Source organism: Erpetoichthys calabaricus, chromosome 5 (genome assembly GCF_900747795.2).
Source record: "Erpetoichthys calabaricus chromosome 5, fErpCal1.3, whole genome shotgun sequence".
NCBI lineage: Eukaryota > Metazoa > Chordata > Cladistia > Polypteriformes > Polypteridae > Erpetoichthys > Erpetoichthys calabaricus.
Window position 1 is genome coordinate 162,847,449 of NC_041398.2, and position 25,097 is coordinate 162,872,545.

General features: G+C 38.0%; 1 protein-coding gene across 1 annotated transcript in view; it reads left to right on the forward strand.

Annotated features, from left to right (window-relative positions):
- The first annotated feature begins 5,919 nt into the window (after positions 1-5,919).
- The window catches only part of LOC114652017 (alpha-synuclein-like), a 117,702-nt gene continuing 98,524 nt past the window's right edge, over positions 5,920-25,097 (forward strand). Inside the window, exons 1-4 of the mRNA XM_028802165.2 lie at positions 5,920-6,180; positions 6,818-6,960; positions 7,294-7,323; positions 10,015-10,160. Of these exons, the coding sequence (XP_028657998.1) occupies positions 6,840-6,960; positions 7,294-7,323; positions 10,015-10,160 (297 nt within the window). The 5' untranslated portion in view covers positions 5,920-6,180; positions 6,818-6,839. The remainder of the gene's footprint in view (positions 6,181-6,817; positions 6,961-7,293; positions 7,324-10,014; positions 10,161-25,097) is intronic.

The following is a 25,097-nucleotide window of genomic DNA, read 5'->3' on the forward strand; positions in this document are numbered from 1 at the left end:
AGGTTGCTGATTTTTTCATTGATCAGTGAAGCTTTGATCCTGCTCTTGATGGGACAACATTGGACTTGAAGTATCGATATGTGATTTATTTGCCAATTTTGACAAGTGAATACTTCCTCTTTTGTTTTTCATGTCTGGTATATTTGTTGTTTCTGAGCTTGATATGTTTGCTTAGGCCGACAATTGTGCTTTTGTATGCATATTTCAGCTCAATGAGTCCATGGCCACCACTTTATTGGGGGATGTGCATTCAGTCTACATTAGCTTTTGGGTGCATACTTAGTTGGTAGTTTTTTGGTCTTCCTGTCCATCTCCTGGATTTCCTGTTCTCTCCAGTTAATGACCACAAAGCTGTACTTTGGCACAGGCATTATTATTATTATTATTATTAAGACATATATATGCTGAAACTAAATTATTGGAGAGTTCTAATTTGTAATACACAAGCAAGGCAAATATATTTTTCAATCATTCATAGTGAGATATTAACAAAATATTAATAAATTAAGTTTTCATTGATAACTTTAATTAAGCTAAAGGAACTGAAGACTTACGGTATGATTCTTATTCTTCGTATATGACCTCCATCATGTTTCTTATTGGTCACACATGTGTGAATAGGTGTAGTAGTCATGTGTACAAATTACAGTAAAATTCCAACTTGGATGTCCATCCAGCATGACATATGTCACCACTCTCCAGGACCATCATAAACAAGAATGTTAAAGTATTTACCTCCATTTTATTTGACATCTCACAGCCCAAATCCTATCCTTTATTGTGTGTAGTTATTTTGCAGCCATGGTCATACCCATCTCTTTCATCACTCAATACATCATTACTTATGATATTATTGAACAGAGACTTTTTATTAAGAAATTTGAATGCAAATTCAAGCCTTCAACAGCAGATTAAAGTCTTCTTCTGGTTCTCAAGCAGAGAATTTTATCTGTATCTATCAGAGTACACGATATGGAACTGACAACGCAGTAGTAGGACCATTGTCAACCTGTACAGAGTTCAGTAAAATTCTTTCTTTTATGTCTGACCAACATGAAGCATGTCACCACTGTTAGAGGTGTCTCATACAAACTACTAGAAGTACAAAGACAACTCAGTAATTGGTAATACTTTAAACCGCAAGAGAAGTACACATAATATGTAGAATGTTGATGTCCTTATTCTATTTGTCTTTTAATAATGCTAATGTTCTGAAATATTTTGAGACAGAAGTTTTGAGGTAAGATATTTCTACTAATTAATCATGGTGTTGGTGAGTGATGACATGTTGCATGTTGATGATCACATGCAAGTAAGAATTCTACTGTTCTGTTTGTGTGCCTCTGTTGAAAATGCCCCTGCAAACTGATAAAAACCCTCAAGATACAATAGGCCACCAAGGAAATCAGGCAACCTATACAGGATTTTCACTGGATACATACCAACTACTTCCTCTTCAAAACACTTCAGTCTGACAGCAAACAAACATCACAATTTTTGCTAATGGACAGCTAGTCTACATTCAAGTTTATTTTATTATGCTGCATTTATAACGAATACCATATTACTTGTACAGTATAAATTAGACAGCCTTTCTGACTTGAGCTTGTACTGTAGGACTGTTTTTGTTCATGTTCAAATAGTGACCTTGGGGGTCAAGTTGTTGAATGAAGTAGGAAACTGGAAGAACAATCCTTAACCTGACCACACACGACCAAATGCAAGTTACCGTGGAAGAGAATGCCCCAAATAAACAAATACATACTGTAAATAGATAGATAGATAGATAGATAGATAGATAGATAGATAGATAGATAGATAGATAGATAGATAGATAGATAGATAGATAGATACTTTATTAAATATGCTAATCAGCTTGGCATGTACAGTACTATGTACAATATGTTTCATGAATAAAAGTGTTATCTGACTTTATAAATATATACTTTATCATTTTTATTTTATCGCAGTAGTCTGAAGGTTTGTTGATTATGCAGTGGAAGCTGTGTGGAGTGCTAGCTAGAACATCAAAACTTTAAAGCACAAAGGCTGCCACTTCAGTCCCTTTCTCTGACTCATTGTATGACCCTGGACATAATTCTAAAATACTTGTGTTCCAATTTCAAAACAATATTGTTAAACATGTGTAGTATATTCACCTTGAGTATTTGCCAAATATACCATAATACATTTTTTTAGTTTAGAGACCAGAATGGCCTCCCAGAGAATGCTGTCAATGTGTCTTAGCAGATCACCAGCAACATACTTTTTTTTTTTAAACTCACTACCTATATAAATACATTTACTCAGAGAAGACAATATGCAATAATATATTTGATAACTGTATACTTCCAAAATAGCTCCTATGCCTACTATATTGAATTTATAAAATACGAGTATACATTAATAATCAAGCCATATGCACATTTTCAGACAAACAAGTCTATACTGATATTAATAGAGAGAGGTTAGGAGCATCCACTGATACAGCGCATTGCCGCACCCACCACATGAAAAACCAACTCAGGCTCCCAGATTAGGACCCAAGTGCAGTCATGCAATAGGTGGCACCTCAGCACCACACTAGTTCTGATGGAGTGGAACAGTGTGAGGTTTTTTTTATGGTGGCTGGAGTGCCAATTCTATTAATAGGCACAATGTAAACATGATCCCTTGACATCAATCCATTCCACTGCAACAATTATATTTACTAACAAAATATAATTAAATAGCCCTTCTTTTTCTAACCCACTTATTCAGTTCAGCAACCTGTCCTGGGGCCTTATGTATAAATGGTGCATATGCACAAAAAATGTGCATACGCCTGTTTCCATACACACTTTGAGATGTGTAAAAACTAAACTTGCTGTAAAGCTACACACATTTCCATGGTAGCTTCCCCCCTTGCTAGCACATTTTTCTGCTCGGTTTTGCAAATTGGCAGCACCCAGCATCAAAGCAATACTACTGTTTCTGTGGTTTGCTTTTCTTTTTTAGATTCGCATCTATGATGCAAGTTTTATCAAATACACTGAAATTAATTGAAGTCGTTTACAAATTTAATTCACTTCATTGTAATCATTCTATATCAATATAATGGTGCACGGAATGGCCAAACTGTTCCAAACACCATGGCTGCTTTAGTGTTGTCAGAAGACATCTCAAATGGAAGAATTAGAAGAGAGCATGCATTTAGAAATGATTATGACTGGCTTCTAAGTTGATTTCAATTTCTAAGAGGTATCCTCTTTATGCTGTGTGATGAACCAGACCTGGCTTTACAAAGAGAGACTTTGAGGAATTGTGCCCTACCTGCTCCTTTGCAAGTTCTGTCCACTCTCGGGTTTTTACCAACAGGAGCTTTTCACTGTGAACTTGTTGACCGATCAAGTATTTCTCACTCATTACTGAGTCACATCATGCCAGCTGTATAGGATGGTATTATTTTCTTGTCATCCAGATATATAAAATTTCCTTACACTGTGGTAAAATTGGAAATATGAAGGAGCAATTTGCAGCATTGTCCAGTTCTCCAAATGTAATTGGAAAGGTCAACTCCATGCACAATTATATTACAATGGGACTGGACAAGTTACATCAGTCAGGGATGAATCACCAAAAGAATGAGCTGGCATTACATCATATATAGCTGGAGAACCAATAAAAATGGCAGCTTTGCTCTGTCGCAGGTGCTTTTTCCAACTAGTGTGGCAAAAGGCAAGCAGTCCTTTTACAGATAGCGAGTCACCAGAAAAGAGCCGTGTAAAGAGCAGAGAATTGATTCGTTGTGGTGCTTGGCGCCAATGCTATACTGTAAAGGCATCTTCAGAGAATGAATCTGGTTATGTAAATAGAAAGCATTTCTACACTATTAATGGGCTGCTCTATAGCCCACAGAAAGTGTGTCACATTGTGCATTGGACAACATTACAACTTTGTTTGAATGTAATTAGCAGAATGTAAAAACAGGTAATCAGATGCAGCATTTGTTTTTTAACCACTTCATTCGATTTCTGGTCAGTATCACATAGTACAGCACTTATATTCCTAAGTTAATTGGCCACATCTCTTACAGCATCCACCATTACCTTTTATGACTCCAGAACAATGACTTTCAGCACACAGCCAAATCGTCATTCGGTGGTTTCTAAGACAGAGGTGTGTGTGTGCAACAGCACCATCACTGCATGGATTTGCATCCACAGCATGGGGGTCAGCTTTTGTAATATTGGCTGAAACAAAATAAACAGACGGTGGGCTGCAACTCAGTTTTCACGTCGACTTTGATATCGGACCACTTCTTTTTTATTTTAGGCATTGCGTGACTTTCTGAACTTGAACTTTGGAGTGTCTCCGCCATGCTGTTATCACTCCATCAATTTTCTTTTGTTGCTTATACCACTGCTTAAGCCAAAAAATAGTATGTTTTTCCTTTTAACAAAGCACTGAAGGAAAGGGGCTATTTATATTGATTTGCATATTAAAATATGTGAAATTCTGGGAGGAGTTGGGGTGGGGCTGTAGGCGTGTGCAGGTGATTTAAATTTCACGTTCGTTGGGAAGGGGAATTGCATGGAACTTGATGTATGCACAGATTTATGCATCTGTATGTTTTTGTGCATACGCACATTTCCACTTTTGTCCATACACCATGTTTTAGTGTGAATTGTGTGTCCTGGCCCAGTTGCCATCAAATTAACATGTTCATCTTAATAAAAGTCTCACATAAACAAGAAAAAATATGCAAACACCAAACAGGCAGTGTCTGAGGTCTAGATTAGAACTCGGTACTAAAAATAATTACATTTTTTTGAAAGGCAAAAGAAAAACACAACCAAACTCATTGCTCCATACCAGTGAACTACAGATGCAATATCCACATCCACAATATCCACATCACCATTTCCATATTTGGCATGAGTATGTCCCTTTCCTTCCTCATCTACAGTGAATCTAAAAACATTTAAATGAAGTAAGCTAACTGGGGATGTGATTAATGTGTGAATATCTTTTTTTTTTAATTGGATTGTCTCTCTTAAAGTGAATTTCATTTTATTTCTAATTTTAAGTAACACAGGTAATATTTTTCCTGTGGTGTTGTATAATCTGTGTAAGGGTTCTTCCAGCTGAGTAAGATAAGATGGTGGAAGTACCAGCAGTGCATGGGGAGTTTTTCAGGATGCTTTAATTTCACCCTGGGGCCCACAATTGTCCACAATTCTATTAGAGAAATTAATATGAATCCAAGAATGTCTGATAAATAAGGCAAGATTTTATAACAATGAGGTTTGCTACATGCTCTATCTATCTATCTATCTATCTATCTATCTATCTATCTATCTATCTATCTATCTGTCTGTCTGTCTGTCTGTCTGTCTGTCTGTCTGTCTGCCTGTCTGTCTGTCTGTCTGTCTGCCTGACTAGCTAGCTAGCCAGTCCATCAGATAACTCTAGCTATTTATTTTTAACACTTTCTGAAATAAAATAACTACAATATCTGGAAAATAATGACACACATATAATGAATGCAAAGCAAACACCACTGAAATCATTATTTTTTCTTTATTTTTGCTGAAATAAATAACACATGTGTCACTTAATTATTTCAAAATAAGTTATTTATATAAAACCAGAATTTTCAACACATTTCATTCAATATTCATGGATAAAAGAAATTAATTATTTACCCCATAAATACAATCGCTTCGCTGAGCAACTGAATGATAACAAAGGCGGAATAGACGAAAAACTGAGTAAAAATGGAATAACCACAATGATGACATAGTTTAAACAACTGACCAATTCTACATGAAATATTGGGGTTCCGAAATATGTTAGGCAATATATAATGAGAGCTATAGCCTAGGAAGAGTCATGAAATGTGGTAGAGGTGTCTACTTCGCTGATGCAGGCTCGCCACACGTTGTAGCAAATCAGGAGGCACATTTAAGGCAGACGATATGAGATACACGCAGTAACCCAACCCAAGTGGATCGAGACGCCCGCTCTCGGCTTCAGCACCAGGGACAGCAGGCTTGAGCAACTCCTAATCTAAACTGTATGTGGCTGTAACACTCCTTTACTGACAGGATCGTTGAAGGAAGGGACAAGAGCACGCAGTTATGTACTAAAGAGCTAAGAAGAAAGGGCATCATTACGTGTAGATTAACGAGGGAGAAGGTAAGTATTACAAATTATAAGTGATACTGAAACACTCACTGTTTTGATTCATTTTACTTTATAGTTAAGATACTAAAGTCACTAATTTTTCTGTAAAATATTTCATATTAGTGGCATTTGTTGTATGATATCACTGTAAAACAGTTCTTGTTTATTAAATCAAGTCGAATACATATTGAAAGCGACGAGCAAATGTATTTACAGTTACACGCCGATGCTGAAACGCGGTATTTAGAGAACATTATAAAGTCTGTTGTTCTGAATTAGATTTTCTTTTCTTCGAATCGCCGGGTTAACTGTCAGGTACAGGGAAAATGTGAAGGTTTGCATTCAGTTTTAAAGGAGAAGAAAAGTATAGCATCGGGATCTGCGTTTTATAAGATCGCGTCGTCCGTGCCATATACCTGCCGCTCCCAGTGGAAAAAAAAAACGGTTTTGTGTAATGGAAGGGAGTGAAGTGCAACGAAATATTAATCGATATCAAATTACGCGACTAAGTGCATTTCTAAAGAATTATGACAAAGTGATTATATACTGTGAGGAATTTTTCTAAACATTTCTGAGGTGGAAGTGGAAGGTTTTGGTGTATATGCTTGTCTCACGTCTAGCATGGTTACTTCACTCTGTTATTTCGTAGGGATTTTCGGAAACCTTTAAGGATGGACGTGCTAATGAAAGGACTGTCCAAAGCCAAAGAAGGGGTCGTGGCAGCTGCAGAAAAGACTAAGCAGGGAGTGGCCGAAGCAGCGGGCAAGACAAAAGAAGGCGTTATGTATGTGGGTATGTGAAAATAGGACATGCATTCTTCTCTCTGTCACGTACACTCAAGCGCACTCTGGCGCTCACATAGACACACACATACACGCGCACACACACACACTGACTAACGTGCTCACTCCGACTCACACAGACTACACGACATGAATTACTGCTCACGCGTTTCATGCATGTCAATGCACGTATCTACTATTCCCTTTTCTCTGCTTGCGCTCATATCAATCCTATTTATCAATACCGTAATGACAAATATTTCTGAGTGTTCTTTAAATATGACTCTGATGATGAAGCACCATCTCGTTATTCACTGATGTTAATATTTTGTTTAATCTGCAGGCACCAAGACCAAAGATGGAGTAACATCAGGTAAATATAAATAGAAATGTATGCACTTGTATACAACATGTAGAGTAAAGCATAGACCAGTGTGACTGCGAGGTTTAATTTTTAATTCGAAGACTGAGTTACTGTGTGCAAAAAGACATTTAGAAACAAGACCATGCTGCTTATTTAAATATTTACTTATATATAGTTGACTATACTCTAGTTGCATACCGTGGATTAGAAGCTTGACGAACACTTCACTGCACTTTTTCTGTTGAGACAAAAATCCAAAACGAGCAAAACTGTTGCTATTATAATACAGAAGCAGCATCAAAGATAACTAACTGGTAAGGCCGACAAAAAAGAATTACGTAATTTTTTTTTTTTTTTTTTAAAGAATGTGTTTATGCACATTGATAAATATACCTGTTGATAAAATCATTTGCTTTATAAATTCATTTATAAGGATTAAAGGACACTTTTCTTCACACTATATAGTTTCTGCAAATTTCATTTACCATCCATCCATCCATCCATTATCCAACCCGCTGAATCCGAACACAGGGTCACGGGGGTCTGCTGGAGCCAATCCCAGCCAACACAGGAACTAATCCCGGGCAGGACACACACAAACACACCCACACACCAAGCACACACTAGGGCCAATTTAGAATCGCCAATACACCTAACCTGCATGTCTTTGGACTGTGGGAGGAAACTGGAGCGCCCGGAGGAAACCCACGCAGACACGGGGAGAACATGCAAACTCCACGCAGGGAGGACCCGGGAAGCGAACCCAGGTCTCCAGGTCTCCCAACTGCGAGGCAGCAACGCTACCTACTGCGCCGCCATGCCACCCATTTCATTTACATTTTTTTATTTTATTTTATTATTTTATTTGGTTATAACTGCTCTTTCAGATTTTCTGGAAATTTGGGTTTAGTCCCAGTCCGGTCACAGTCTGTGTAAAGTTTAGAAATACTGTCAATACTTGTCAAGACTGTATGTTTTTTTCAATGGATTTCCTCCTGGGTATTCTTAACATTATATAAGAGAATATTAGCATTACAGTATGTGGTGACATGTTACATGTGGATAAGCATATACAAATTTGAATTCCACTGAATTCTGTACACATGAGAATAACGGGCCTCTAAACCTATGACCCAGGTCTACATTAACTAACACCTCTGACAACAACAGAAGCACATCTAAGTGCAGCTGCCTAATGGAACACATTAAGAGTTACATGCAGAACATTCCAAAATAAAAGATGTCTAAAACATCCATCCATCCAGTTTCCAACCCGCTGAATCTGAACACAGGGTCACGGGGGTCTGCTGGAGCCAATCCCAGCCAACACAGGGCACAAGGCAGGAACCAATCCCGGGCAGGGTGCCAACCCACCGCAGGACACACACAAACACACCCACACACCAAGCACACACTAGGGCCAATTTAGAATCGCCAATCCACCTAACGTGCATGTCTTTGGACTGTGGGAGGAAACCGGAGTGCCCAGAGGAAACCCACGCAGACACGAGGAGAACATGCAAACTCCACGCAGGGAGGACCTGGGAAGTGAACCCGGGTCTCGTAACTGCGAGGCAGCAGCACTAACACTGTGCCACTGCGCCACCGTGCCGCCCCATGTCTAAAACAATGCTTTTCATATTTCACATCAAAAAGAGACACAGGTGTGGTTACCTGAAGAGTGAATTAGTGAGTGTGCACAAGTGTACTCTGGAATGGTCAGCGCCTTGTCCGATTGCTGATTTCTGCCTATTGCTTATTGCTGATAGGAAAGAAAAACCTGCTAATGCAGTAAGAGCGATAGATTTGTTGAAAGTCAGACTACATAAAAATGCCTATATGCCCATCTACCATGTGCATTATTTTAATGTAATTTTCCAGGAATGTGGGAAGCTGAAGGAGAGCACTGGGTAAAAAGCAAGATCGAAAAATGGATGTTGGTCATTGTAGAGTCACCAGTTAAATTAAATTACATATTTTTGAGATGTGGAAGGAAATACTGGCATACAGTATATAGAATAAAATTCATATAGAAAGGGCAAACTTCACATTGATGATGACTAGACTGCTAATTAATACCAGATAGTTGGGAGCTGTGAGTTAGCACTGCCAACTGTCACACTAAGATGATGAGTTAGAGTAAATGAGTTTGGAAATGCTTTTCATATAGCACCTTTTATAAAGAGTGCCATGAAACTATCAAAAGAGACCCATTGAAACATTTTAGTCTAGTAAAAAAAATTTTTAAAAAAATGAAGATATACACCTATAATTGTCAAAGAGCAGTGACATGTCTGAAGGTCAGATGAGCATATTCCCATTACATGAGTATTTTAATGTTCAAGCCACACATTGTATAATACAAGGTTCAGGAGGTTCAGATAATATGTTATTTATAGATTTTTTATATTTACATATCTTGCACATTTTTTCTCCATGTTAAATAAACACATAATTTAAAAGTAGATTTTAGCTTATGAGAGACATAACTGGCATATCAGTATATATCTTAAGCTTGGAAAGGTTAAAAAAACAAGCAAACAAAAACCAATTGTACTATGTATTAGAATATGAAATACTTTTTTAGATTGTGATAAGTACACAGTATTTTATTGTAAGACTAATTAGTTTTTTAGGCAAAAAGAAGTCAGTTGAGACTTGCTGCTTTTACACTTTGGTTATTTTTATATTCATCTGTAGTTGCAGAAAAGACGAAAGAGCAAGTCTCCAATGTAGGAGGCGCCGTAGTCACAGGAGTGACAGCCGTGGCACACAAAACAGTGGAAGGAGCAGGAAACATTGCAGCTGCTACAGGTTTGGTGAAAAGGGATCACCTGGGAAAACAGGTCAGGACCTCGGAGATGTCTTCAAATGTGCTAATCTGTACTGTATTGTGTCTTCTCTGCTGAAAATGTATATTTATCATTGTTCAATTTTACGTAGTAATCTAAAGGGCATATTGGAGTATGAGATGCAATGATTTTGTAGTATGTTATTTATCTAGCCTAGATTTAATTCCAGCTACTTACACTTCACCATTGATTTACAGATGATTATAATTCTTTTTAATCTGAAATCTCATAACACTTAAAAAATGAAGAGAGAGGGATAAGTGATTGCTTACAAAAGAATGGTGGAACAGTGGACAATGCTCCTGTGTGACAACTCTAAGGTTCAAGTGTGGCCAGTACATTGCCAGAGTGTCTGCAAGGAATCCTGTTCCTCTCAAATGAATATATCTACATTTTTTGAGAGATAGATAGATATACATGAGAGCCAAACCAGGTAAGAAATGATAGAGAAATTTCTCCCAGCAAACCTCTGACAACAAACTGTGTTTGTTTCAAAGGACTTTGGACCAGAACCCACCCCACCCATAGACTTTTATCAGGAAATACTGCTGTTCTGTTTTATTCTCATTTACTTTGTTGTCTACTGGCCATAATTCTCATTAGCTTGGACACTTTGGTAGCATAAGTCAACTCTATTTTAAACAAATGCTTCTGTATAACTGTTTAATAACTAGATACATGTGTGTACTGTGCGTTTTTAAGTTCTGTATGATTATGCACATGCTATATTATATCTGTGTAAGATTTATGATTTAGCTGAACTGAACTGATTTTGACAGCATCTCTGCATGCCATTGCAGAGTAGTAGAATGTTTTCATCTATGTATTCTTGTTAATGAAACATCCAGAGAAAGACAGGGTTGTTCCTCTGGACAGCAATACAGCAAGTCCCACAAAAATGGCAGAAATAGGCAATAGACCAAGAGATAGGTGTGCGTAATATTCTATTATATACACTTTATATATAATGTGTACATAGTGTATGGGGGATGGTCATGAAAACCTAAAGACTAGGGCTGTTGGCAGACAGCTATAACCTATTACAGATAAAACTCTGCTAGCTGGAAGAGAAAGAGATGGCTGCTTGGGAGAACTGTCTGATTAGGACAGGGATAATGAGGCTAATAGGGGGTTATCCTTATCCAGTTGTCTATTTTAGTAAAACAGAGTTACTTGTCACCCTGGGTGTGATTTTAGGGGTTGGCCAGATGTGAATTTAGGGGTTAGCCAAAAGTAAAACCAGAAAATTGTTTACAAGTGCAATAGACCAGACATGTAACAAGTCTAAAGTCAGAGGTGTAAGTAAGAACAAAAATTTATTGGGGCAGTGGAAAAGAAGGCAGGGACATGAAAGAGAGAAGGTGAGAAAAAAGACTGCATGCTTACTTGCATGTTAATAAATTTAACCTGCTACTCCAACCAGAAAATCAACTCAATTTAACATGCAGATATGTTAATGAGAGGTCAGAAGAGAATGGTCAGACTAATTCAGGTTAAGATAAAGTCTACACATCCTCAGATAACAGTTTTTATAATATTAGTGTACAGAAGAGAATTCATTAATGCGAACAAGTTTAACTTGGAAGCAAATGGGCTGGAGAAACTAAGGACCTCACTGGGTTCTATGCCTGTCAGTGAAGAACAGGAAGATAAGGCTTGTGACCCACCAGGATGGACACAAGCTCAATGCACACTCTGATTTTATTTTCTTTTTCCCTTGTGAGGAACGTCTTCCTCGTTCCCCATCAGTATAACACAGTCCCGGCACAAGCACAGCACAAACAATTAATCCTTTCCTTTAATCTTTTCCTTCTCCTCCTTCACTCCTTGGGTCAAGCTTCATCGCTCCTCCTCCTGACTCTGGCTCTCCAAGTAGTGGCTGCTGGCTCCTTTTACAATGCACCCGGAAGTGCTCCAGGTGCTTCATTACTCGTTTCTAGTAGCACTTACGGGTTTGGTGGAAGAACTGCTCATAAGGGCACAGCAGCTCCTGCTGCAGCACCCCCTAGCAGCGCCTGCAGATCCCAACAGGTCTGCCCCACACTCCAACTCCCATGAAGCCCTGTGGGAGTCTGAGGCACCGCTGCAACCCAGGGGGGTTGCCATCTAGTGTCCCAGGGGAGGTAACGCTCTGACCATGCTTGCTACCCAGGTCCATCCAGCGTGGAGGCGTTCCAGCCAGGCAAGAGCCCTGGCCGCACACTACAGGCTATATATGATCAGTAAATGTAGACAACTGACTATTGAAAAAGCGTACTGACAAATTTTGATTTCTGCTCTGAGATAAAAATTTTGGCATGCATAATGTGAATTGATAGATTTATTCTGCCTTGTGTCAACAGTGCAGACTGATAGTGGTAATGTATTGTTGTGGGGAATGTTTCCTTGGGATACCTTTGGGCTCTTAATATCAGGTGACCCTCATCTGTATACCTAAGCTTTGATCCTGACCATGTGAAGCCCTTTATGGCCATAGTCTAAGCTTTTTCTTATATATTCTTTCACCAGGATAATGTGCCTTGTCACAAAGTATACATCATCTCAAGCCAGTCCCATGAGCATGGCAGATTTTCTGTACACTCTAAAGCCCTTCACATCTCCAGAACACAATGTAATAGAGCACCTTTGAGAATGGGTGCACTGGTTGGTTTTCAGCATAAATGTGTGGCTGAATAGTCTAAAAAATTGTAATACTAAGAAGTCCCTAAAGAATGTTTCCAGCACTTTGTTGAATTCATGCTTCCAAGAATTCGGGCTGTTCTGGAGTTAAAAATAGATTCTACCTGTGACTAGATAAATATGCTTAACAACCTGGCAAGTGAGTGTGCATATTGAGTGTGCATATATACATAAAATATTATCTGTTCTCCAAAATTTATCTCTTTTATAATCTCTTAATTACAGATCATTTGCTAACAGGCCAATCAGAGCAGTGAAACTGTAAACAGATGTTGCAAATTAACTCTTTCAACTCAAGGGCCAAAATAACTAAACCCTACGCCCCTTAGTTTCCTGATTCTGATGTTCACAACCATCAGCACCGAGAGCTGTAGGGTTCAATCTGTGTCAACTTGAAATAAAAGACAAGGGCAATGGGAAAATGAGACACAGTCTCAAAGTGTATGAATGGCTGTGCTGTAAGGCCCTCTAAAGAAATTACCCAAAATAGAAAATAGAATTTATTTTCACTCACACTGATAGTTTATATGTTAATATTATACTGATAAAGGTAACATAGTTTTACTGTATATTTTAATTTATTTTCAGTCTCACCATATACTGTTAATTTAAAGAACTATATCAGTAACATTTTGACAACAATATAGATATTACGATAATCATTGCCTATTACAGGTCATTTATTCTAACACAACATGCCAAATTTCAGTTTCCTCTGGAGGATCTAATCTCAAAGCTGATAAGAAGATGAATTATTCTTTTTATAAATGTGAAGACTTCAAGATGGCTAAACCTTGGCATTTAAGCTTTGTTTAAAAGTTTATCTCTTGTGAGAGAATTCAGTATATGTTATTACTTCCATAAAGATGTACACTACAGCTTTAAAGACTTTTTCATGCCATATACTTTTAAGGTACCCATTAGATCTAGTGTAGAAATAAAGCTTTTCCTCCCTACATATAAAAATTTGCAATCATAAATAATTTACAATGACATCTTAAGAAGAAGATTAAGGATAGTCCGCCCTGAGGTGACAAATTTAAGCTTGATCCATTTTAACCAAGGTGGTGCAGTGATTCCCACTAATGCCTCTCACATGCAGCTTGCTTGGTTTGAATCCCATGCCTGGTCATTGTTTGTGCAGAGTCTCCACATTCTGCTTGTGTTTATATGGACTTTTCCTGTGAGCATCTCTGGTTTCCACCAACTTTCCAAAAGACGTGTATGTTAGCTTAATTCATTTTGCCAGACAACAGTAATATATAATTATGCAATATGTCTTGTAGGAAATTATTTTGTCATACCTTTCTTTTATGTTCAAATCTGAGAATCAAGTTCCACCATGGGTCAATGATATCTGTACGATAACACTGCCAGTAGCCATTTTTTTGCAGAGTATCCTAGAGTCTGTTTAAACGATAACATAACAGCTAGAGTTTATAATGGTGATTATGATAAGGGAGACTTGATCATGCTTTGAACTGAAGCTAGAGCAGCATCTCTCTTATATCTAGTATATGATAGCAAAAGGGAATAAGATGGGCCTGTGGAAATTGACGTTAAAAACAGGTTAGTATAAGCTAAGTCTCAATGAGGACACAGCATGGCTGACACAAGTTGCAATATACAAAATACTGGAAATATTTGACCAACAGCTGGGAAAGCTATTCAATATAGTAAAATGCTACCCATTTGGCCTAACCTAGAAAAGCAACATGCTTTATTCAAAACAATCAAAACAATTTCTATATTTCACTTTAATGTAGTTGGTATTAAGTTTCATATTAGGAATAATGTAAACATTATATTATTTCTAAACAATATTGCTTATTTTATATTAGAGGAATTTATCATTGCCACTAAAAATAAAAAAGACCAAGAATTCTTTGTAACTTAATTAACCAAAGTGAATACATAAATGTAAAGAAATGCTATCCATCCGTACATCTTCCTAATATGCTTATCCTGAGCAGGTGCTTGTCCCAGCAGTCAACAAGAGCAAGGCAGGAACAATGTCTGGACTGAACAGAATCCATAAAGATTATTGAAATTTTAATGTTTTTAGGAACAATGACTGCCTATAATGGATACTGAGGACAGCTAAAAAAACTTGCAAGTATTCTGTAACCCACATAATCCAGTTCAAATCACATGAAGATGTGGATCATTCTAGCAGTATTTGGATCAAGACAGGACGCCATCAGGTTTATCCTTGTAAACTGGAATTTCTCAAAGTCCAATTAAAGTTATTTGAATTGCATCATAAGAAAAGAAGGCTTTCTAGAAAGACATTGGAAATGACCTCAGAGTAATTCTGACTGGGATGCCAAATGCTTGAAATTTGCACATCGTTTTCATGTTTATGTTGATTTCTACAAATATTCCTAACAAAATGTTGTACCTTTAAATGAAGACTGCATTAATGTGTATATCCTCCAGTTTCCTGGTCTTCTTTAATGCAGTTTCCTGCTTTGTACCTGATGTTGCTGAGACACAGATTCTTATTAACCATGTTAAAGCTGGTTGAAAAAAAAAACATTTCATACTTTTATGGAATGCAAGCATATCATTGAGGGCATTTTGAACTGTATTAATATTAATTGACTACTACATGCATACCTCAAAAAACATTTAACTGTTTTTAATGAGTCCAAAGACGTAATATTTATATACAGCAGACTATGTTGTACACAGATTATCCATCTAGGTGATGTATTCAGTAATTAAAAAAAAAAAGATCTTAGATACTATGCTACAGTACTCTATGAGGCTTTCAGAGACATATTACTCTATTTATCAAAAAGCTCTTTCACAGGCACAGACAAGAAAATGTGAAATATTCATTTCAGTTTCTTCTTATACAGTATAGTTAATTTCTCAGTAGACCATTTCATAATAGTACCTATGTTGTCATATTTAAATAGAGTTTACATCCTACAAGAATAAAACAAGTACTTTGAGAACACATTTACACTCCACTTGTCTGGTTGAGGTGAACTGGACTGACCAGATCAAACTGTCCTCAGCAACATGGTGCTATAAGAGTGCTCTCAGGTCAGCTGAGGGATATTGGCCTCTTCCAGTGCATTCTGTGTCTTCCCCAGGTCTTCCTCCAGTGGGCTATGCCTCATACACCTTCCTGGAGAGGTGTAAAGGGGACATTTTAAGTACATCCCAAACCAACTGAAATGGTTCTTCTTGTTCTGGAGAAGCAGCAGTTCTACTCCAAGCAGTTCTACTCCCATGTTGCTGAGATAATCACCCTATTACAGAGTGTGAACACACAACAGAACCTGTGGAACCTCATTTCAGAAGCTTGTACTTGTGATTGAATTCTTTCACTCACTGTCCAGAGCACATGCCCATAGGTCAGGGAAGGAATAGACTCACTGCTAAATAGAAAGTTTCATACAGTGACGTAACTACTGCTTTGTCCAGCACATTTTCTGGAAAACTACTGTCACCACAGTGATTTATTGATCAACCTCACAATCACTTCTTCTCTCACTTGTGAACAAAGTAGTTGAACTCATCCAATTGGGGCAATTTTTTACCCCCTTACATGAAGGGGACAATCCATTCTTTTATGGGAGAGAACCTTTAACTCAGATTTGGAGGAGATGATTCTAATATCACCTACTTCACACTCCACACAACTTTCATTGTGCATTAAAGATAACAGTCTGATAATGTCAACAGTACAACCTCATCAATAAAAAAGAGAGGAAGGTCCCAGGCTCTCATAAAATCCCCAATACTTACCTGAACCTTGAAATTTTGTCCATGTAAATCAGGAATAGGAATGGTCATGATGTAACAAATAGTAAATGAGTTCTTGTGCTGCAAATACTGGACCAAATAGCATATTATTGCATTCCTGAAACCTTGAAGAACTTGCCACAACATAATTATGGGATACGTGATTATGTGCTTTTTCCCAATTCATGAAGAAAATGCAAATTGAATTGGCCAATTCCTGTGACTCCTCAAATATCTGTGCAAGGATAAAGAGTTGGTTCAGTATTCTATACCCAGAACAGAATTTACATTGTTCCTCCTGGATCCAAGCATCATCAAAAAGAATCTCAGTCCATGTTCCCTGGTATAGAGTCTGACATCTTGGTAATTGGAACATTCTCTTGTCCCCTACTTTACAAATAAGAATCACTACTGTGTTGAGTTACTTAACATTTAGTTGACATTCAACTAAATAAGGCAATGTAGCTTATCTCAGGAACAGTAAACTCGACCCAGCTTGCTTGGTTACCAGTGCTAACCAATACATCCATCCATCCATTATCCAGCCCGCTATATCTTAACTACAGGGTCACGGGGGTCTGCTGGAGCCAATCCCAGCCAACACTGGGCACAAGGCAGGAAACAAACCCCAGGCAGGGCGCCAGCCACACACACTCACACACACACCCACACACCAAGCACGCACTAGGGACAATTTAGAATCACCAATGCACGTCTTTGGATTGCGGGAGGAAATCCATGCAGACACGGGGAGAACATGCAAACTCCACGCAAGGAGGACCCGGGAAGCGAACCCAGGTCTCCTAATTGCAAGGCAGCAGCGCTACTCACTTCGCCACTGTGCTGCCCACTATCCAATACAGCACCGCTGAAATTAAGGCGTGAAGCTGCCACCATACGAGAGTTTACTAAATGTTGAAAGTTTGCCAACTCTTTATTATTTGAAGAGTTTCAAAATCTACATGATTCTTTTCACATAAACCATCCTGGATAGTAGAGCCAGCATTGACTGCCGATGAGTTCTATTTGGACAAGAAATGGAAACAAATTTGGATTGCTGCAAGCTCTATTACTGCCCACCTCATCAATGATCAAACCACCCAAGTGCCTGGGTGTGAGCTAAGACAACAGAAATGGGTACTGCTGAATTGAATTAGAACAGACCAAGGAAGAAGCACTATCTGATGCACAAATGGGGCATTGCAGAAACAATATTGTGTGACTATGGAGCTGAGAGGCATACAGTTCAGCACATACTAGATGCATGTCCAAATAGGTAATTTGACAGTGGATTAAATGTCCTACATCAAGTTCCAGCCCCTGATAAATACTACCTGCAAAATCTAAACATTAATTTGTAAATATGTACTAGTTGTGTTTAAAGTCATATGAATTAAAAAAAAAACACACACACACACACTCTGTTCTGCCAGTCCTGAGGCACTTTTGCTGTCTTCCACGCAACATACAGCATTTCTGGCTTTATCATTTTCATAGTGAAGTTATTTCTGTACCATTTTTGGACTATCGTTCATTATCTGTGATATAATTTTTGGTTGTTTTTGATGGCTGCAGGTATAGTGTTTATTGAATCCATTCTCAGTCAAATACAGTAGTATTAAATGGTTATATAGCTTTCAGCTTACATTATTCTTTAAACAGAATTTAACATACATAGTAATTTTCAAAAAGACAAAATGTTAATAATTGCATTTTCCCAAAACTGAAGCCAGGTAAGTGTTGCCTTTGCACCATTTTACTAAACAGTTACATATATATTTGAGTGTATGTATTTTAAATTCTAATAACATGAGTAAAGCATCAGATCTGAATTTTGATATACACCTATAAGTATGCCCAGACAGGACATGTGGAGCTTCAGTAGACATCCTAATGGCCTGGCCTGTCTTTTAACTGATTTGGCCTGCACCCTGGTGATGTTTTTTCCCCAGGAAGACAGTAGGCTAATGAATTGAAAAGGTTGGCGATGGAGAGAATATGGACAGGAGGAGCTGAAAGAGAGTAAGAAGAAAAGCCCTGCATGTTAATGCTGCAAAAAATGCAGCAAATTCACAAATTTATTTAAATCTGCAACACTATGAAGCACAGGTAATCAGACATCCCATATCCAAATTTTATGGATATCTGATTTTATTATCTTGTAACCATGTGAAATCTGGAAAACACTTTGTGTTTGAGATTGAAATATACAATACAAATATTATTATTATTATTATCCATCCATCCATTTTCCAACCCGCTGAATCTGAACACAGGGTCACGGGGGTCTGCTGGAGCCAATCCCAGCCAACATTATTATTATTATTATTATTAGTAGTAGTAGTAGTAGTAGTAGTAGTAGTAGTAGTAGTTGTTGTAGTAGTAGTAGTAGTAGTAGTAGTAGTAGTAGTAGTAGTAGTAGTAGTAATAGTATAGATCAAACATGACTATCCATCTGACAATAGGGTTTAGGCAAGTGTAGCTATTTGTGAGATTAAAAATACATTTATTTTTTGAGGGCAGTGAAGGAGCTCTCAGGATCAGATGATAATCCTTGGGACTCTGATGAGACTCTGGAGATGATGAGCAGAAATTGTTCTGCTTACAAAAAACTGTGCCATATGCTGCCATGTAATACTGGCTCACTTCAACCTATTGACTGATGCATACCACATCATTGGCTCTGCCTACAAGTACCTGCTGACCTTGTCTGTGACACAAGTGGCTTGTGAATAAAGTTTCTCCATACTGAAACTGCTGAAAAACAAGCTGAGGACCTCTGTTACTCAGGAATACTTTGAGGCCTTCATGTCCATGTCAGTAGAAGGAAATTCTTTTTTGATTTGTCACTGACGTAATAATTGAAGGTTGCAGAAAATAGTGAACACTCACGCCACCTGCTGATTTTCTAGACTAGGGTAAAGTCATGTTTTATATGGTGTGGCTTTTTTTTGTATATCTGTGATCTGTGGTATAGCCTGAGTGGCAGTGGGACTCCAAGCTGGAATCTTATCCCAATACATTTAAAGAGATCTGCAAATATATTTATCTGCCTTTAAAACATATCTATATACAGTAATCCCTCCTCCATCGCGGGGGTTGCGTTCCAGAGCCACCCGCGAAATAAGAAAATCCGCGAAGTAGAAACCATATGTTTATATGGTTATTTTTATATTGTCATGCTTGGGTCACAGATTTGCGCAGAAACACAGGAGGTTGTAGAGAGACAGGAACGTTATTCAAACACTGCAAACAAACATTTGTCTCTTTTTCAAAAGTTTAAACTGTGCTCCATGACAAGACAGAGATGACAGTTCCGTTTCACAATTAAAAGAATGCAAACATATCTTCCTCTTCAAAGGAAACAGAGAGGAAAGCAAACAAATCAATAGGGCTGTTTTTCTTTTAAGTATGCGAAGCACCGCCGGTACAAAGCTGTTGAAGGCGGCAGCTCACACCCCCTCCATCAGGAGCAGGGAGAGAGAGAGAGAGAGAGAGAGAGAGAGAGAGAGAGAGAGAGAGAGAGAGAGAGAGAGAGAAAAACAAAGTCAAAAATCAATACGTGCCCTTTGAGCTTTTAAGTATGTGAAGCACCATGCAGCATGTTGCTTCAGGAAGCAGCTGCACACAGAAGGTAGCAACGTGAAGATAATCTTTCAGCATTTTTAGATGAGCGTCCGTATCATCTAGGTGTGTGAACAGCCCCCCTGCTCACACCCCCTACGTCAGGATCTGAGAAAGTCAGCGCAAGAGAGAGAGAGAGAAAGTAAGTTGGGTAGCTTCTCAGCCATCTTCCAATAGCGTCCCTTGTATGAAATCAACTGGGCAAACCAACTGAGGAAGCATGTACCAGAAATTAAAAGACCCATTGTCCTCAGAAATCCGCGAACCATCAAAAAATCCGCGATATATATTTAAATATGCTTACATATAAAATCCGCGATACAGTGAAGCCGTGAAAGGCGAAGCGCGATATAGCGAGGGATCACTGTAACGTTCTTTGCATATAAGCATATTTTATTGTATAACTTCAAACCTGTGTTCATTATAAGTTATTGTGTGTTCATTTCCAGGCCTTTTAAAACAGCTCCATTATGTCTATCTGAATATATAATGAAAGCCCTTAATGACTGTTTTATTTAATTTAGTGTGTCCATCTAATTTCAGAACCCAGTTATTGCATTATAGGGTCTTTGTTGAGTTGCACCTTACTTTGGTGGAATCAGGGAGTAAAGCAGGACTCAGCACTGTATTGGCCATTAACACACTCCCACTGTTTGCAATCTCCAAAAAACAACCTGCACATCTTTGGGAGATGCGATGATAAATAGAGGAAAATTTTAATCAATTCCTGTTTTTTGTAGGGCTGATGGGATGGATGCAAGCATTATTTTGTGACATTGTGAGTGCCATGCTATTTATGTTTATCCAAAAAATAAAGTAAAAAACTCTCACTCATTTTTAATAATTTCATTTCAATTCTATTTTTCAGAGTTCTTCAAGTGTTACGGAATATGGGTGAATCTTTATTCAGACATCTGGTTAATACAGATGTGTATGAAGCTGTGTAGTTTTGCATTTTATTACAGGACTATACCAGTGAATCTCTCATTTGTAATTGTTCAAGCATCTGTTTTACCTCTTTGTGACTAGCACAGTGACATGATTTCAGTATTCTTAAAGGATGCATGTGCATTTTTAGAATGGCATTGTGTTTGATGCTCTGCTACATTGTTTTTTATGGAAAGATCTGGAAAGACATTATCTTAAATACATTTATGAGTTCTTTTTTCCTTCTTTTAAATTATTTTAATTTATTTTTAGTATTTGACTACCATTAGAACTTTGTTCTTTTATATCTTCATTGCTTCTTTCATATCTTCCTCATTGTGGTTATGTTCTATACAGGGAAGATGTATTGTTCTACACAGTGTAATACAGTACTGTATATTTGCTGTTAATTTTTGATTTATCATCATTATGCTAATTGAGTAATATCTGGATTTATATAAATAACATAGCAATTTTATTAAAAAAACTCACATCTGCAGTGTTTCATTTAAAATACATCATATATATAATATAATGGAAATGTTGTCTTTACTAGAACAGAAATTAACTGAAAAATGTAAAGCTATTATTTGCAGGATAAAATTGAACTAAATTATGACAGAAAATGATGAGAAACGGGAACCTAGGAATATAGCTCAATAATTTTAGTCTTTTAAAAATTAATGTATCTGTATGTTTCAAGTTTTAAATATTCATTCAAAGACAAGACAGATTTTTTGTATCTAAGTCTTTGATTATGGAAATGGCAAAGTAGCACAATGCTTGTAATTATTGGTTAAAGGGCAGCTTAATTGTCCTTCAGCATAAATACACCCTTATTAGCAGCAAAAAGAATCTATTTTTCCCATTTGCTTCCTTTTCCTCAGTTTTTGCTTATTGTTTTGTCTGTGAATTATCTACAGGGCGACAGTTCAAATCCCAGTTTAGTATGCAACTCTTTTCTGCTCTGCTCTAGCTCTTTATTCAGTTTTTCTTTATCTATTACCACGCAATACAGCATGAATTCTGAGAGCAGCTGATTATAACTGTTCATGACTAAATTCATGTCCTCAGTTCAACTATTCTTTTTTAATGCTTCTGTCCTGAATACGGTTGCTGCATGCCAGAGACTTTAAGAAATCAAAAAAACATAATGAGCATAAAACAACAGATACTTTATATCTGTTTTCCTAAAGGAAAGGAGGAAAAACATGTTCCTAATTAGTGCAACAGAAAACAAGCTGAAATGTATATTGCAAAATAAAGATAAGAAGGCAGATAAAATGCTTTGGTCCTTGGGAAAACCCATTTAATATTGTCGATACCCAAAGGACAAGAAAAATAAAAATCAACAAAAGGCCATCGTGCACCAAACACAAATAGTATGAAGGTGCTTGTCACACCTTGGAGCTCTGTCCTGAATGCAAGCAGAATCCACAATGAATGCTGGCTTCCGGTTAATAGCGGGTTCATATAAGGCAGGAACAGGAAGTGGCAGCTGTTGGGACATTGGGGCAGAAGTGGACACAGGCATCTTCCAACAGCTATGCCTCCATTTTAAATAAGGATGTGAGGCTAATGCCTGTGCATGATCTTCATCCTTTCCTCATTCACCATTATGCCAATGCCTGTGAGGCACTCCCTATACTTACGTATATATATACTGTATATATATACTGTATATACAGTGGTGTGAAAAACTATTTGCCCCCTTCCTGATTTCTTATTCTTTTGCATGTTTGTCACACAAAATGTTTCTGATCATCAAACACATTTAACCATTAGTCAAATATAACACAAGTAAACACAAAATGCAGTTTGTAAATGGTGGTTTTTATTATTTAGGGAGAAAAAAAATCCAAACCTACATGGCCCTGATTGAAAAAGTAATTGCCCCCTGAACCTAATAACTGGTTGTGCCACCCTTAGCAGCAATAACTGCAATCAAGCGTTTGCGATAACTTGCAATGAGTCTATTACAGCACTCTGGAGGAATTTTGGCCCACTCATCTTTGCAAAATTGTTGTAATTCAGCTTTATTTGAGGGTTTTCTAGCATGAACCGCCTTTTTAAGGTCATGCCATAGCATCTCAATTGGATTCAGGTCAGGACTTTGACTAGGCCACTCCAAAGTCTTCATTTTGTTTTTCTTCAGCCATTCAGAGGTGGATTTGCTGGTGTGTTTTGGGTCATTGTCCTGTTGCAGCACCCAAGATCGCTTCAGCTTGAGTTGACGAACAGATGGCCGGACATTCTCCTTCAGGATTTTTTGGTAGACAGTAGAATTCATGGTTCCATCTATCACAGCAAGCCTTCCAGGTCCTGAAGCAGCAAAACAGCCCCAGACCATCACACTACCACCACCATATTTTACTGTTGGTATGATGTTCTTTTTCTGAAATGCTGTGTTCCTTTTACGCCAGATGTAACGGGACATTTGCCTTCCAAAAAGTTCAACTTTTGTCTCATCAGTCCACAAGGTATTTTCCCAAAAGTCTTGGCAATCATTGAGATGTTTCTTAGCAAAATTGAGACGAGCCCTAATGTTCTTTTTGCTTAACAGTGGTTTGCGTCTTGGAAATCTGCCATGCAGGCCGTTTTTGCCCAGTCTCTTTCTTATGGTGGAGTCGTGAACACTGATCTTAATTGAGGCAAGTGAGGCCTGCAGTTCTTTAGACGTTGTCCTGGGGTCTTTTGTGACCTTTCGGATGAGTCGTCTCTGCGCTCTTCGGGTAATTTTGGTCGGCCGGCCACTCCTGGGAAGGTTCACCACTGTTCCATGTTTTTGCCATTTGTGGATAATGGCTCTCACTGTGGTTTGCTGGAGTCCCAAAGCTTTAGAAATAGCTTTATAACCTTTACCAGACTGATAGATCTCAATTACTTCTGTTCTCATTTGTTCCTGAATTTCTTTGGATCTTGGCATGATGTCTAGCTTTTGAGGTGCTTTTGGTCTACTTCTCTGTGTCAGGCAGCTCTATTTAAGTGATTTCTTGATTGAAACAGGTGTGGCAGTAATCAGGCCTGGGGGTGGCTACGGAAATTGAACTCAGGTGTGATACACCACAGTTAGGTTATTTTTTAACAAGGGGGCAATTACTTTTTCACACAGGGCCATGTAGGTTTGGATTTTTTTTCTCCCTAAATAATAAAAACCATCATTTAAAAACTGCATTTTGTGTTTACTTGTGTTATATTTGACTAATGGTTAAATGTGTTTGATGATCAGAAACATTTTGTGTGACAAACATGCAAAAGAATAAGAAATCAGGAAGGGGGCAAATAGTTTTTCACACCACTGTATATACTGTATATATATATATATATATATATATATATATATATATATTGCATAGCTTACTGTCAAATAATGCAAAGAGTATGCAACACGTGTTTCGCTCTCATTTGGGCTCATCAGGCGTACACACTCTACTGCTCCCCTTTCGGGGATCGAACCTCGGATGTAAAGGGGCTTCGTCTCTGATTACATCTTGCCTGAAGAAGGGGCCTGAGTTGCCTCGAAAGCTTGCATATTGTAATCTTTCTAGTTAGCCAATAAAAGGTGTCATTTTACTTGGCTTTTCTCTACATTATTTGACAGTAAATTATGCAACATTCCATGATCTGCTTCTCGCAACTGAAGAGGGTACCGTGGTGGATGTTTGCCAAATGGAAGACCAACCACAAGCGTTACCTGGTAGGTAACCACCCACACAATTCAGGTCGTCGAGTCTCAGACTACGAATGCAATGAATGTAATTACTCCGGACCTACAGGCTGTCAAATAAACGAACCACACACCGTGGTGCAGCGTAAAGGGGCTTTGTCTCTGATGCTGACGTCCGAGGTTCGCTCCCCGAGCTGGGAGCAATAGAGTGTGAACTCCTGATGAGCCCTAATGAGGGCGAAACACGTGTTGCATACTCTTTGCATTATTTGACA